At 41.5% G+C, this 11,970-nt stretch overlaps 1 protein-coding gene across 1 annotated transcript; it reads left to right on the top strand.

The window, feature by feature from the left end:
- Nucleotides 1-7,028: 7,028 nt before the first annotated feature.
- Nucleotides 7,029-11,093, top strand: LOC102484489 (olfactory receptor 8S1). The gene is made up of 2 exons (XM_006168243.2): nt 7,029-7,816; nt 10,925-11,093. The coding sequence occupies exons 1-2, from the start codon at nt 7,038-7,040 to the stop codon at nt 11,085-11,087; spliced, it is 942 nt and encodes a 313-aa protein (XP_006168305.1). The 5' UTR covers nt 7,029-7,037; the 3' UTR covers nt 11,088-11,093.
- Nucleotides 11,094-11,970: the final 877 nt, after the last annotated feature.

Raw genomic sequence — 11,970 nt, 5'->3', positions numbered from 1 at the left:
TGGGACTGGATCTTTGAATGCCTCTCTAGGTTTGGAAAGTTTTCTTGCAAGATTTCATGGAATAGATTGTCAATGTCAAGGTCTCTTCACCTTCTGGAATGCTAGTTATCCAGATGTTTGGACATTTGATGGTATCTAGTACTTCTCGTATGTTGTTCTCAAATTTTGGGCCATTTTCTGTCTTCGTGGTTGATTTTTCTAGGCCAGCAATTTTCTCTTCTACGTCTGAGATTCTATTTTCTGTATGATCTAGTCTGCTTTTAATAGTTTCAAGGGAGATTTTGACTTCCTATATTATAGACTTCATCTCTAACAGTTCCATTTGAGTCTTTTGTAAAGTTTGTAATTTCTCTTTTAGATCTTGCAAGAATTTCCTCACCTCCTGGAACTCATCAACTTCTTTCTCCTTTCTCTTTAGCAATTCATTGTCTCTCTTCTCTTCCATCTCTATTAGCTTCACCATTATGAATGTTCTAAATTCTTTATCAGACATTTCCATGATTTCCATTAAACTGCTTGTGGATGAAGAGGAGTTATTTTTTTCCCTTGGAGGAGAGGTATTTTCTTGCTTTCCCTTATTTCTTGTGGTCCTGTGGTGATTTCTTCTCATCTGATGGATGATGTGCTTCTTTTTAATTCTTGAAGTTCAATCTGAATGTTCAGGAGCAAGAAGAAAAAGGTGATCTGGAATCTCTTTGCTGTTCTGTTGTGTTTGCTGGTGCAGCAGATTCAGTAGATATTGAGGAATATGTTAACCCTAATAGTATTTAGATGTTTAGCTACAGTGCCCTTAGATCTATCTAGAAACACATTAAATGGATATTGAAGAGTGGAGAGACAAGAAAAAAGAAAATGAAAAAGAGAGAGAGAAACAACAACAAAGAAAGAGAAACAAAAAGGCAAACTAAAATGAAAAAAATTGTATTTATTGTTTTTCTTTTGGGACCAGCAGTTAGCATAATGGCTATGTCGCTGGACTCCCACGTAGTGGACCATGGTTCGAGTCCCAGACCCGGCAGCTTAAACTCATGCCAGGCATGTGTGCCCAAGATCCCGAGAGGAGAATGGAGGAGAAGGGATTGCGGCATGGCCATCCCCCTGGGGGGTGATTTCTCGCTTTCTGTCTCTCTGTCTTTCTGGTGAGCACATGCACTCTATAGCAAAAGCCTCTCAAAAAAAATCATAAAAAGGAAAAATTACCAAAAAAAATGAGAAGACAGAAGCAGGGAGAGACAGAGACAGAGATAGAAGGCCAGAGGGGCTCCTACCATGCTAGCTTGTTTGCTGGAGGCTGAATTAGAAAATCTTCATTTCTCTTGTTCCCTGAAATAACTAGTTCACAGGAGCCATGAAGAATCTCTGAGATTCAATTTTCTGTGTGATCTAGTCTGCTTTTAATACTTGAGAGGGAGATTTTGACTTTCTGTATTATAGCCTTCATCTCTAACAGGTCTATTTGATTCTTTTCTATGGTATGTGTTTCCTCTTTCATATCTCATAAGAATTTTCTCACCTCCTGGAACTCATCAACTCCTTTATTCTGCCTCTTCTGCAGTATATTGTCTATCTTTTCTTCCACCTCTGTTAGCTTTGTCACTATGAATATTCTAAATTCTTTATCTGACATGTCCATGAATTTCATTGTACTGTCTGAGGGTGAAGAGGAGTTATTCTTTTCCCTTGGAAGAGAAGTATTTTCTTGCTTTCCCGTATTTCTTGTGACCCTACGGTGATTTCTGGTCATTTGATGGACGGTACATTTCTTCCTAATTCTTGAAATTCAATCTTAGCATTTAGAGGCGTGCAGGAGGAGGTGATCTGCAATCTCTATTCCATTCCGTTTTTCACTCCTTGTGCATCAGATTCAGTGGAAACTAAGAAATATTCTGACCCTAATTGTATTCAGATGTTTGGATCCTCTTCATTTGGACCTATCTAGACACTCAGTGTGTGGAGGCTGAGCAGCCAAGGAATAAAGATAAAGAAAAAAGTAAAAGAATTAGAGAAGAGGAAAGAAGAAGAAAAAAGGAAAAGAAAAAATAAAGAAAAAGATAATTTAAAAAACCTTTAGATTTTAATTTTAAAAAGCAGTATTTCACTGCTCAAGTTCAGTATCCATATCAGGATGGGCCTGGGTTTGTGTTTTTCCTAAATGGGATAGGGAAAGGCACAAATCAGCACAATAAAGGAGGGACTTGAGAACCTAGAGAATACTTTACCTTAAAAGATAAATAAATAAATAAATCTTTTTTTTTATTATTAAAAGGCACAAAGAGACAGAGAAATGGAGAGAAGGAAACAGAGATAGCCCTACCCACTAGAAATGATTCTGGAGGGAGAAGTTTCAGCAGAAAATCTTCATTTTTAGTAAATGAAAGCAATATTTCACAGTTCAAGTTCAGTAGGCATCTCAGGAAGGACCTGGGTTTCTGCTTTTCCACTAGAAATTATTCTAGAGGGAGAACTCTTCAGAAAATCTTCATTTTTAGTCAATGAAAGCAATATTTCACAGTTCAAATTCAGTAGCCATCTCCGAGTATAGAGAATTCTACAAGAGCTTGACCATGACTGGGAAGATCGCTTGGCAGTGAAGCACTTTTCAGTTGAGGGACAGTTGGAATTCAGAGTTCTTCTTTCCACTCCAAGATGTGCTCCTTTTGACTTGTTGGAAAACAAGAAGAAAAAGAGCAACATTAAATTATATTACACAGAGTCTTCATCATGGACAATTGTGAGAAGCTGATTCCTGAATATCTGAATTTCATCAGAGGGGTGGTGGACATCATGCATGGAAGAACTAGATTAAGCTCTGCCTGAATAATGACTTACATATGTGTTCAATGCTTTATCTTCATTCCCTCTAATAAATAAATAAATATATATATATATGTATATATATATATATATGAATTGTTTTTTGTTATTTTTATTAACATTCTAAACACCTATAAGGCATGATAGTAACTACATAAGGAAAAGATAAGATTTCTTTCTACTTCTGAGTGTGATACTGTGATATTTTAGGCACTAAAGTAGAATTAATAATGTTTTTCTAGTTTCACATCAGCCTGTTTTAATAGATCAAGGTAATGTTTGTTGTAAGATGTGTAATCTAATGTTAACTTTGTGGTCTAAAAAAGTTTTTAGCTGTCCAAACCAGATTTCTTAGTAGATCAAATCTTTTGTTGTTAAAGTGTTCTGACATATACCTGATTTTGAAAGAATTATTTGTTAAAATGCTTTTCGGTTTCATCCCCTTAGATCTACTTTTTAAACATCCCATAACCCGTAGTTACCAGTTCTGCATGATATTAGTCTTAGTCCTTTAGACAAAGGTTAAACTGAAGTAGCTTGAGGGAGGAACTCTCCACAGGGCTTGTTTTCCAAAGAAAAGTATTTAGAGGAATATAATTATAAACCAACTTAAATATGTTGAAAGCCACGGAAAAGTAACTCAGTGAAGCTTATGAATGGAAGTGTGCCAAATTATTCTCTGCTTAAAGAGGTGGTAACAAATACAGATGAGTTAAAGGAAAAGAAGAAAAGAAGAAGAAGGAGAGAAGAAGAAGAGAAGAAGAGGAGTAGAAGAAAAAGAAAAGAAGAAAAAGACACTTAATGTATGTGCATGCATGCCCAAAATCCTGAGAGGGACTGTAGTGTTGCCATGCTCCCTGGGGTGGAAGATGCTTTCTGACTTTATCTCTCCTTCTCTCCCTTAAAAACTTGTCCATGAGGCCAACAGGTGGCCTAGTGGTTAAGTTGCTGGACTCATATAGCCAACCACAGTTTGAGTCCTGGACCTGCTGGCTTGAAAATGATGGCAGGCACATGTGCAGGTGTGCCCAAAATCCCAGAAAAGAATGGAGGAGAAGATATTGCAGTATGATCATCCCCCCAGGAGGTGATTTCTTACTTTTGCTCGCTCTCTCTCTCTGTGTCAAGCCTATATATCCTATGACCAAAAAATAAACCTTGTCCTTTTATTTCAAGCTTTGTATCTTGTCAAGTACAACAGAGACAGTTATGGACTCAGGTCTGTCCTCTCCTTAGTGCTGGCCTCATTGGAAAGTTCTTTTCTTTATTCACCAAGTCTTATCTCTTTGCAGCAGGTGGCATGGACCTGATTTGGGGCATCCCTGCCCATTCCAGCATCACCCCTAAGTTTTCAAACACTGATTAGTTTCTACACTTTTTTAAATGAGTGAAAGTGAATTAAGTTCTAACTGTTTATCAGATATCTCAGTTCAGACTTCAGTTCATAACAGGAAGTCCTCTTCAGTTTAATTTGAAATAATTCATCATAGACAAGTGTGTTTCTGGTTACCAGGCAGTGATCAGAGAACTAGTCCTGGCTTTTACAGTATGTTATCTTGTTAGAAAGATTAAATTCTTCTCTTAATGTTACATCTAAGGAAGCATATGACTTGAGAAATGCATCTTTGAAGGAATCATGGGAACCAGCAGTTAGCATAATGGTTATGTCGCTGGACTCCCATGTAGTTGACTGCGGTTCGCGTCCCGGACCCGGTGGCTTAGAACTCAGGCCGGGCGCGTGTGCGTGCGTGCCCAAGATCCCGAGAGGAGAATGGAGGAGAAGGGATTGTGGCGTGACCATCCCCCCTGGGGGGTGATTTCTCGCTTTCTGTCTCTATGTCTCTCTCTGTCTGTCTGGCGAGCGCACGCGCCCTATAGCGAAAATCTCTCCAAAAAAAAAAAAATGCATCTTTGAAGGAATCATTGCATTGTAGCTATTCCTGTATGAAGTCTAACACTTGACACACCAATAATCCAATTGAACAGGGACTTTGTAGAATTATGATTTGAGTGTGTTTTCCTTACTTTGCTAATCATCATGACAAGAGTCTGAGGCACAATTTTTCTTTCTTCTTTCTTTCTTTCTTTCTTTCTTTCTTTCTTTCTTTCTTTCTTTCTTTCTTTCTTTTTTTAGGTTTTCCATAGGGCATGTGTGCTTGCTGGAGAGAAACACAGAGAAAGTGAAAATCACCCCCAGCAGGAGGAATGACCACACCTCAAGCCATCTGCTCCATTCTTCTCCCTGGATTTTGGGCACGCAGGCACACAAGACTGGTGTGACTGTCAAGCAAACAGGTAAACCATGGTCGTCACCATGTGGGAACCCAGCACCCTAACCATGATGCCACCTGCTGGACCCCAGAATTTTTCTTTTAATAAAGTCAAAACAGTTTGGGTAACTTAAACTTCACATTTTGATACATTAAGCTACTCTATGTGTTCAGTGTTAATAGTGTTTAAGTTAAAAAAATATTTGTTCAAATTTTTAAAAATTATTTTTATTTAAGTTTATTTATTTATTTACTTTTTCTTTTTAATTTGATCAGAGAGGGACACAGAGAGTGAGAGAGAAAGTGAGAAAGCAAGTGTGGGAGTTCAACGTCTTTAACCACCAGACCACCTATCGGCCACCATTTTTTTTTTTCAATAAAGGTAGAAGTAGGGGAAAAAATAAGTCATTGGCCACCCAGGACTCTCTTACATGATGCAACCCACTGAAATAAGAGTAATACAGAAAAGAGTAGGTAACCCTGGAGAGCCATTTCAGAGTCAGAACAGGCCTTCTGCTAAGGGCCTCTCTGGGGACCTCCCTCACTCTTCAAGGTCCCTCTGAGCAGAGATCAAGTCCCTCTGGCCATTGTTATTTGGGAGGCAGAGCCAAGATTGCTCCCCCTTGGACAGAAAGACTATAGGAATAGATCGTTCCTCAGAAGTTCCACCTCACATTCTATAAAAGAAGGATAAAGCCTAAGGGAACCCACAGAGTTCTAATCTTACCTGTGACTCTGGCTCCAGTGTTGGAAAGGATGCCACACAGGTATCCTCCACTGAAGGCATCTGCTGTTGGCCTAGGGCATCCAGGTGAAAACAAGACTTTTTCTTATTCAAATCTAGCTTCTAAACTATCCATTCTGGGAACCTGTGAGTGACTAGAGATCAGATCTTCATTTATAACCTTCTGAGTTACCATCAGTGAGAGGGGAAGTAGTCACTTTACCTTCCTCTGGTCTAGACTAAACCCTGTCACTGTCCATTTTACCAGGTCTTCTTCCAGCTCTCCTCCCATTTTTCATTTATCGGTTTTGTCATGTAGCATCCCTGTGATACACAGAAGATGGTCTGAGTCTGATCTGGCTCTATCCAAACCCACTGGAGCCAGCTGAGGCGAGCCCTGTCTCTGTGCACTCTCATGTTGAATCCTGTGATTAGGGTGAAAACATTGGACATTATGCACTTGTAGAAATCCTAAATGGTTGTTATGAATGACCCTCACTTCCATCATGAGGTCTTCTCCCTGCCTGGCTTCTATGGGCCCCCACACTCACATGCCACTTCTGCTTGAGTTGACACAAAATGGAAGATGGGGCTTCTAGTTAGTGCAGACACCAAGGAAGACGGTCTCCCCATCTTTGGAGTATCTAACCTGCAATGGACTTTAAAATCATCCAATTTTCCCAGATTGTTTTTTAAAATGAAAAACTTAAGTGGCTTATTCATGGACTTACAGTGGCAGAAAAAGGACTTGCACTGTCACCAAGCGTCACAATATTTCTCTCCCTCATTCCAACAGTCATCATGGTCTATCAGCTAGATGGTCAACCAAAATGTTTACTGCTTATTCACCATGTCAACCAGCCCTGTGGTGTCAGCTCAGTTCCTCTTGAAACTGGATAATACAATTTCTCAATACTATGGTCTCTGTCCTCAGTTCCCTTTTCTTCTCCAGTATAAATAATCCCTGCTCTTTTCTCTCTCCTTTCTAGGTCTGATTCACCCTTCTTACTCAACTCAGTCAATAAATTACTGCCACTGCCCTGAGTAGAAACACTGAGGAAAACCAGTAGACCAGTGAGGGCTGATATGGATGGGCTGCCTCTGCTACATCTTCTGTCCTGGGTTAACTATGAAGCTTTACACAGGATGCCTCATCCCTAGGTATGCTCTGGAGGGATAACCTATGTGAGCATTTGTTTCAGTTCTTGTGTCTCCGAAAGGACATCTGAATGCCCATGGAAGTTAGCAACATCACCACAGTCACAGCCTTTGTTCTCCTAGGACTATCCACCAACCCCCAGTTCCAGGCACTTCTCTTTGTACTGTTCCTGGTGATTTATTTCTTGACCCTCTCAGGGAACCTGCTCATGGTGGTGGTGATCAGTACAGATTCCCACCTCCACACCCCCATGTACTTCTTCCTGAAAAACCTCTCCCTCCTGGATGCTTTCTATTCCTCGGTCATTGTGCCTAAACTGCTAGAGAACCTTCTTTCTAAGTGGAAGACTATATCTTTTGTTGGGTGTTTTGCCCAGATCGCTCTGGTTTTATTTTGTGGGGGCACTGAAGCCTGCCTTCTTTCTGTCATGGCCTATGACCGGTTTCACACTGTGTGCCACCCCCTGATGTATGTGATGGTCATGAACAAGAGGGTGTGTGCTGGCCTGGTCATGGCATGCTGCGCCTTAGGAATTGGGACCAGCCTAATCAACATTCTCCCCCTGGCTCAGCAGCACTTCTGTGGTCCCAATCGCATCCATGGTTTTGCCTGTGAGCTTCCCCCAGTGCTCTTTTTGGCCTGTTCTGACGCTTACACCAGCATCATCATCATTCTGGCCACAATGGTAATTGTGGGCTTGAGCACCCTTGTCCCATTGCTGAGTTCCTACAGTCGAATCATCGTGACAGCCCTGAGGATCAACTCTGCCACGGGTCGGAGCAAGATCTTCTCCACCTGCTCTTCTCATCTCATAGTAATCACTATCTTTTTTGGTTCAGGATTTTTCAGGTATGTTACACTACATCCCGGAATATGAGCGTGTTATATCTCTTGCCCTAAGTGGCCTTGTTCTGTAGAATGGAGCTTTGCAAAATAGTCGGAAATTCAGAAACTGTAAGCTCTAGTCTGACTCTGATGTAGACTAGCTGTGTTAGTAGTAAAGACTTCACATGTTTTTTTCAAGACTTCACATGTCTACTCTGAAAAATGAACTTAGACAAAGGTTTTCCTGCTTTACTAACCTATGATTTAGCAGTTCTAAAGAGGAAATCAGAAGCCTTTTGTAGATGTTTATTCAGTGCTAGACAATAAATGAATAAATAAATAAATCCAATCCTTAAAACCGACACCATCTTTCTTTCCTGCTAGAAAATGGTATCTCCAAAGCTTGTTTATGCTATAACTACTCATTAGGCACCCACTGTACACCAGCTGCTTTACGTGGTCGAGCTCAGTTTAGCCTGCATCACACTGTACAAGCGATATTATTAACCCCACTGTCAGGTAAAGAACCTGAGCTTGGGGATTAACTAGATAATTTCTCAAATCTCAGTACAAGTTAATAATGGAGCCGTAAGTTGAATCGCGTGCCATGCTTTTTTCCACCATGCTCCTCTCAAATATATACAAGTGTAGCTGGTAAGTCCTCCCTCCCTAGGAGATAGAATAGTCAAGGTCTGTGCTTTCTGCTAGTGAACTGAGTGTGCATTTACCTAAGTCGTTTAACACATTTTTCACCTAATTATGACTTGGTAAGAAATCAGGAAGTGGAAATGGATGATAAAGAAGAGTCCTGGTCTGATCGTGGTAGCACAAGCCATAGGGCCAGTGATACTGAAGCTATATGGAAAGACCCCAGGTTTGGATCCCGAGTCAATCTGAACATACCAGGTATGCTTGTGATCCTAGCTGGCTGATGAGCCACAGAAGACAGCAGCATGCAAGATCCTGTTGTCTTTTCTCTCTCTCTCTCTCTCTCTCTCTCTTCCCCCCCTTTATCTCACTCTCTCCTTTTCTCACTCTTTCTCTGTAGATAATTGCATACATTTATATGGGAGGGGGGCTGACCCCATAGCACACCAGTTAAGCCCTGTGCACAGGAAGCTGGATCCCACATTGCCATCCATGGTTCACATCCCAACCTGGAGACTTTAAAAACAAGCCTGTGTGCCCAAAGTCCTGATAGCATAGAGAAATAGAAGAAAAGAAATTGGGGAATTACCATGCCACATTCGGGAGGTGGGTTCTCTCTATTTCTCTTTCTCTCTCCATCTCTCTCTGTCTCTCTAAGGTATACATGTCCTCTGTAACAGTAATTATTTAAGGTTTTTGACATAGGTCACATGCACTCACCAGAGAGAGAAACAGTGAGAGGGAAAGTGAGAAATAGACCCCCAGCAAGGATGGCCATGCTGTAATCACTTCTCTTCCATTCACCTCCTGAGATTTTGGGAATGCACACACACACATGCCCAGTGTGTTTTTCAAGTTGCCAGGTTCAGAACTCGAACCACAGTCAGCCATGTGAGAGTCCAGTGCCTTAACCAACATGCTACCTGCTGACCTCAGAAATAATAATTTTTTAAAGGTTTTTTCTATAGGGCACATGTGCTCACCAGAAAGACAGAGACAGAGAGACAGAAAGGAAGAAATCTCCCCCCCAGGGGAGATGGTCATGCCACAATCCGTTCTCCTCCATTCTCCTCTTGGGATTTTGGGCATGCACACACACTTGCCTGGCGTGAGTTAAAGCCACCGGATCTGAGATTCAAACCACAGTCAACTGCATGGGAGTCCAGCAACATAGCCATTAAGCCAACTGCTGGTCCCAGCAATAAATTTTTTTAAAAAATAAGTCCAAGAGACGTCACCTGAACCTATGGACAAATATCTTCATGTCTATTTAGCTCAGTTCCTTCATATGCTGTATAGGGAATAAGATTTCTCCTTTTCTGCTTTACAGAACTGTTAGGATGGATAAATTAGACTATTAAAAATAACAGTAAAGGGAACCAGCAGTTAGCGTAATGGCTATGTCGCTGGACTCCCACGTAGTCGACCGCGGTTCGCGTCCCGGACCTGGTGGCTTAAAACTCACGCTGGGTGCATGTGCATGCGTGCCCAAGATCCCGAGAGGAGAATGGAGGAGAAGGGATTGCGGCGTGACCATCCTCCCTAGGGGGTGATTTCTCGCTTTCTATCTCTCTGTCTGTCTCTGTCTGGCGAGCGCACGTGCCCTATAGCAAAAAACCTCTAAAAAAAATAAATAAATAACAGTAAAATGTGTCTGTCTTTCAATCAAATACACCAGAACTCACAAGGAACATTCTTGAGGTAATCTTTACTTACTCCAATAATGATGATGCCCTCATAGTAAGCAATAATCCTAATGGTAATTACAATAACAGTGTCTTTTAGAAAATACTCCCAGTGGCACATAACAAGACATACTCAAACATTTTAATCTAATTATTATTTTGGAATTACATCTTGTGCTTAAAACATTTTCAACTCCCACTTTCTTGACCAGCCTTGGTTTCTTTTCCAATTCAAAGAAAAACACATCCAAAAAAGGATAAATGTTTGTTCCACTAAATACTGTAAAAAATAATATAGTATGATTTTGAGAGTAATTCCCAAGGACATAAAACCTAGGTCAATACCAGCAGTTGTGAACTAAGCACACATTTTATAAGAACCATCACAAATGGTATGTCTGTAGTGTTGTGTATATAGAGAGGGAAGAAGGGGAATGCTCATATCATCATAACGAGAAAAGATGCTTTGCAGAGAAAGGAGTGATATGTAAATGTTTGAAATCATTATCAGCTCTACTGTAATTGCAGCTCTTGAACTGCTGCAGAACTTCCTTTTTCCTTGGTGAAGCTCTAAAACTTTCTCTGTAGGGTCACTCATGTTCGGAGTCATTTAAAGACAGAAAGGACTGAGCGGGCAGTCATTTCCAGATGCTGCCAGTAGAGATAGTTGACTCAGCTCTGAGGACAGCCTATGCAGAGTCTCTGCAGAGTTTGGCAGGGGTGAAATGGACTGTCACTGCCTACAGCACTGTTGCCATTATCCTGAGCTCAGTTTGCTCCTTGTGCAATTCCCTTCCAGGTACATGACTCCAGCATCCGGCTCAGTCCTGGAACAAGTGATCTCCGTGCAGTACAGTGTCGTGACCCCGCTGCTAAACCCCCTCATCTACAGCCTGAAGAACAAAGAGGTGAAGGCTGCTCTGAGAAGGATGCTGGCCAGGAAGTCCCAGCTTACTTTCTGACCCAGGTTCCGCTTCCTCCCCTGGAGGACAAGTCACCAGAGGAAGGGGCAGCAGAAAGAGCAATGGGCACTCGCTGGCTCAGCATTCTCCTTTTCCAAATCAGAGGCCTTAGTTTCTCCTTCTCCAGTGCCCTACTCTCAGTCCAGGGAGGTGGAGAAACCTCTGCAGAGCAGGTGACACCCATCCACTGGGGGACCAGGTACCACACAAGACAATCCTCAGAATGTCACCAGTCATTTCTGCAGCTACTGCTCTGTTCCCTGGTTTCTTGCCCTTTCTACCCCTCCCCTTTTTGCCTCTTGCTCTCCTTTTTGCTTCTGTCAATGCACAAAGTGTAAACTGACCTTTCAGACCACTAGCAACATCCCACTGCATCCTGAGAGTGTCCCATCTTGGCACCGTGAGACCCACCTCCCCCTTTGCTCCTATCCCAAAAGATGCCTGGCAAGATCCAAGACTCCTTAATAACCAAATAAGAAAAATAAGTGGGTCTCTTGCTATCTGTCCTAAACAAATAGCACCTAAAATGGAGCCTAGCAAGTAGCAAGTTCTCAATATTCATTGGTTCACACATTAAGTAATTAAGGAAGGAAGGAATGTGGATCCTTCTGAAAATTCTTTTCTCTTACTTCACTCTGAAAAATGGGAGCAAGCAAATATAATTTCCCACTATAAAGTATGTGTCTTTTTTCTAAGAGAGAGATTTTTTTGTTATACAGCACCTTACGCTCCCCAAGAAATAGCGAGATAAAAAGTGAGAAATGACCCCACCCGGAGGAACGGCCACACCACAATCTCTTCTCCTCCATTCTTCTCTCAGGATTTTGGGTACACACACACACACACACACACGAATTTCAAGCCTCTGGGTCCAGGACTCTAA

The sequence above is a fragment of the Tupaia chinensis genome, unplaced genomic scaffold, assembly GCF_000334495.1.
Source record: "Tupaia chinensis unplaced genomic scaffold, TupChi_1.0 Scaffold145652_1, whole genome shotgun sequence".
Classification (NCBI taxonomy): domain Eukaryota; kingdom Metazoa; phylum Chordata; class Mammalia; order Scandentia; family Tupaiidae; genus Tupaia; species Tupaia belangeri.
This window is presented reverse-complemented; position numbering and strand designations above follow the sequence as displayed.

What these genes read in the sequence shown, in the direction of transcription:
- LOC102484489 (XM_006168243.2), top strand. Translation starts at nt 7,038, where the DNA reads ATGCCCATGGAAGTTAGCAACATCACCACAGTCACAGCCTTTGTTCTC. An exon ending in TTTGGTTCAGGATTTTTCAG is followed by an intron (nt 7,817 to 10,924) that starts GTATGTTACACT and finishes ATTCCCTTCCAG; the next exon opens with GTACATGACTCCAGCATCCG.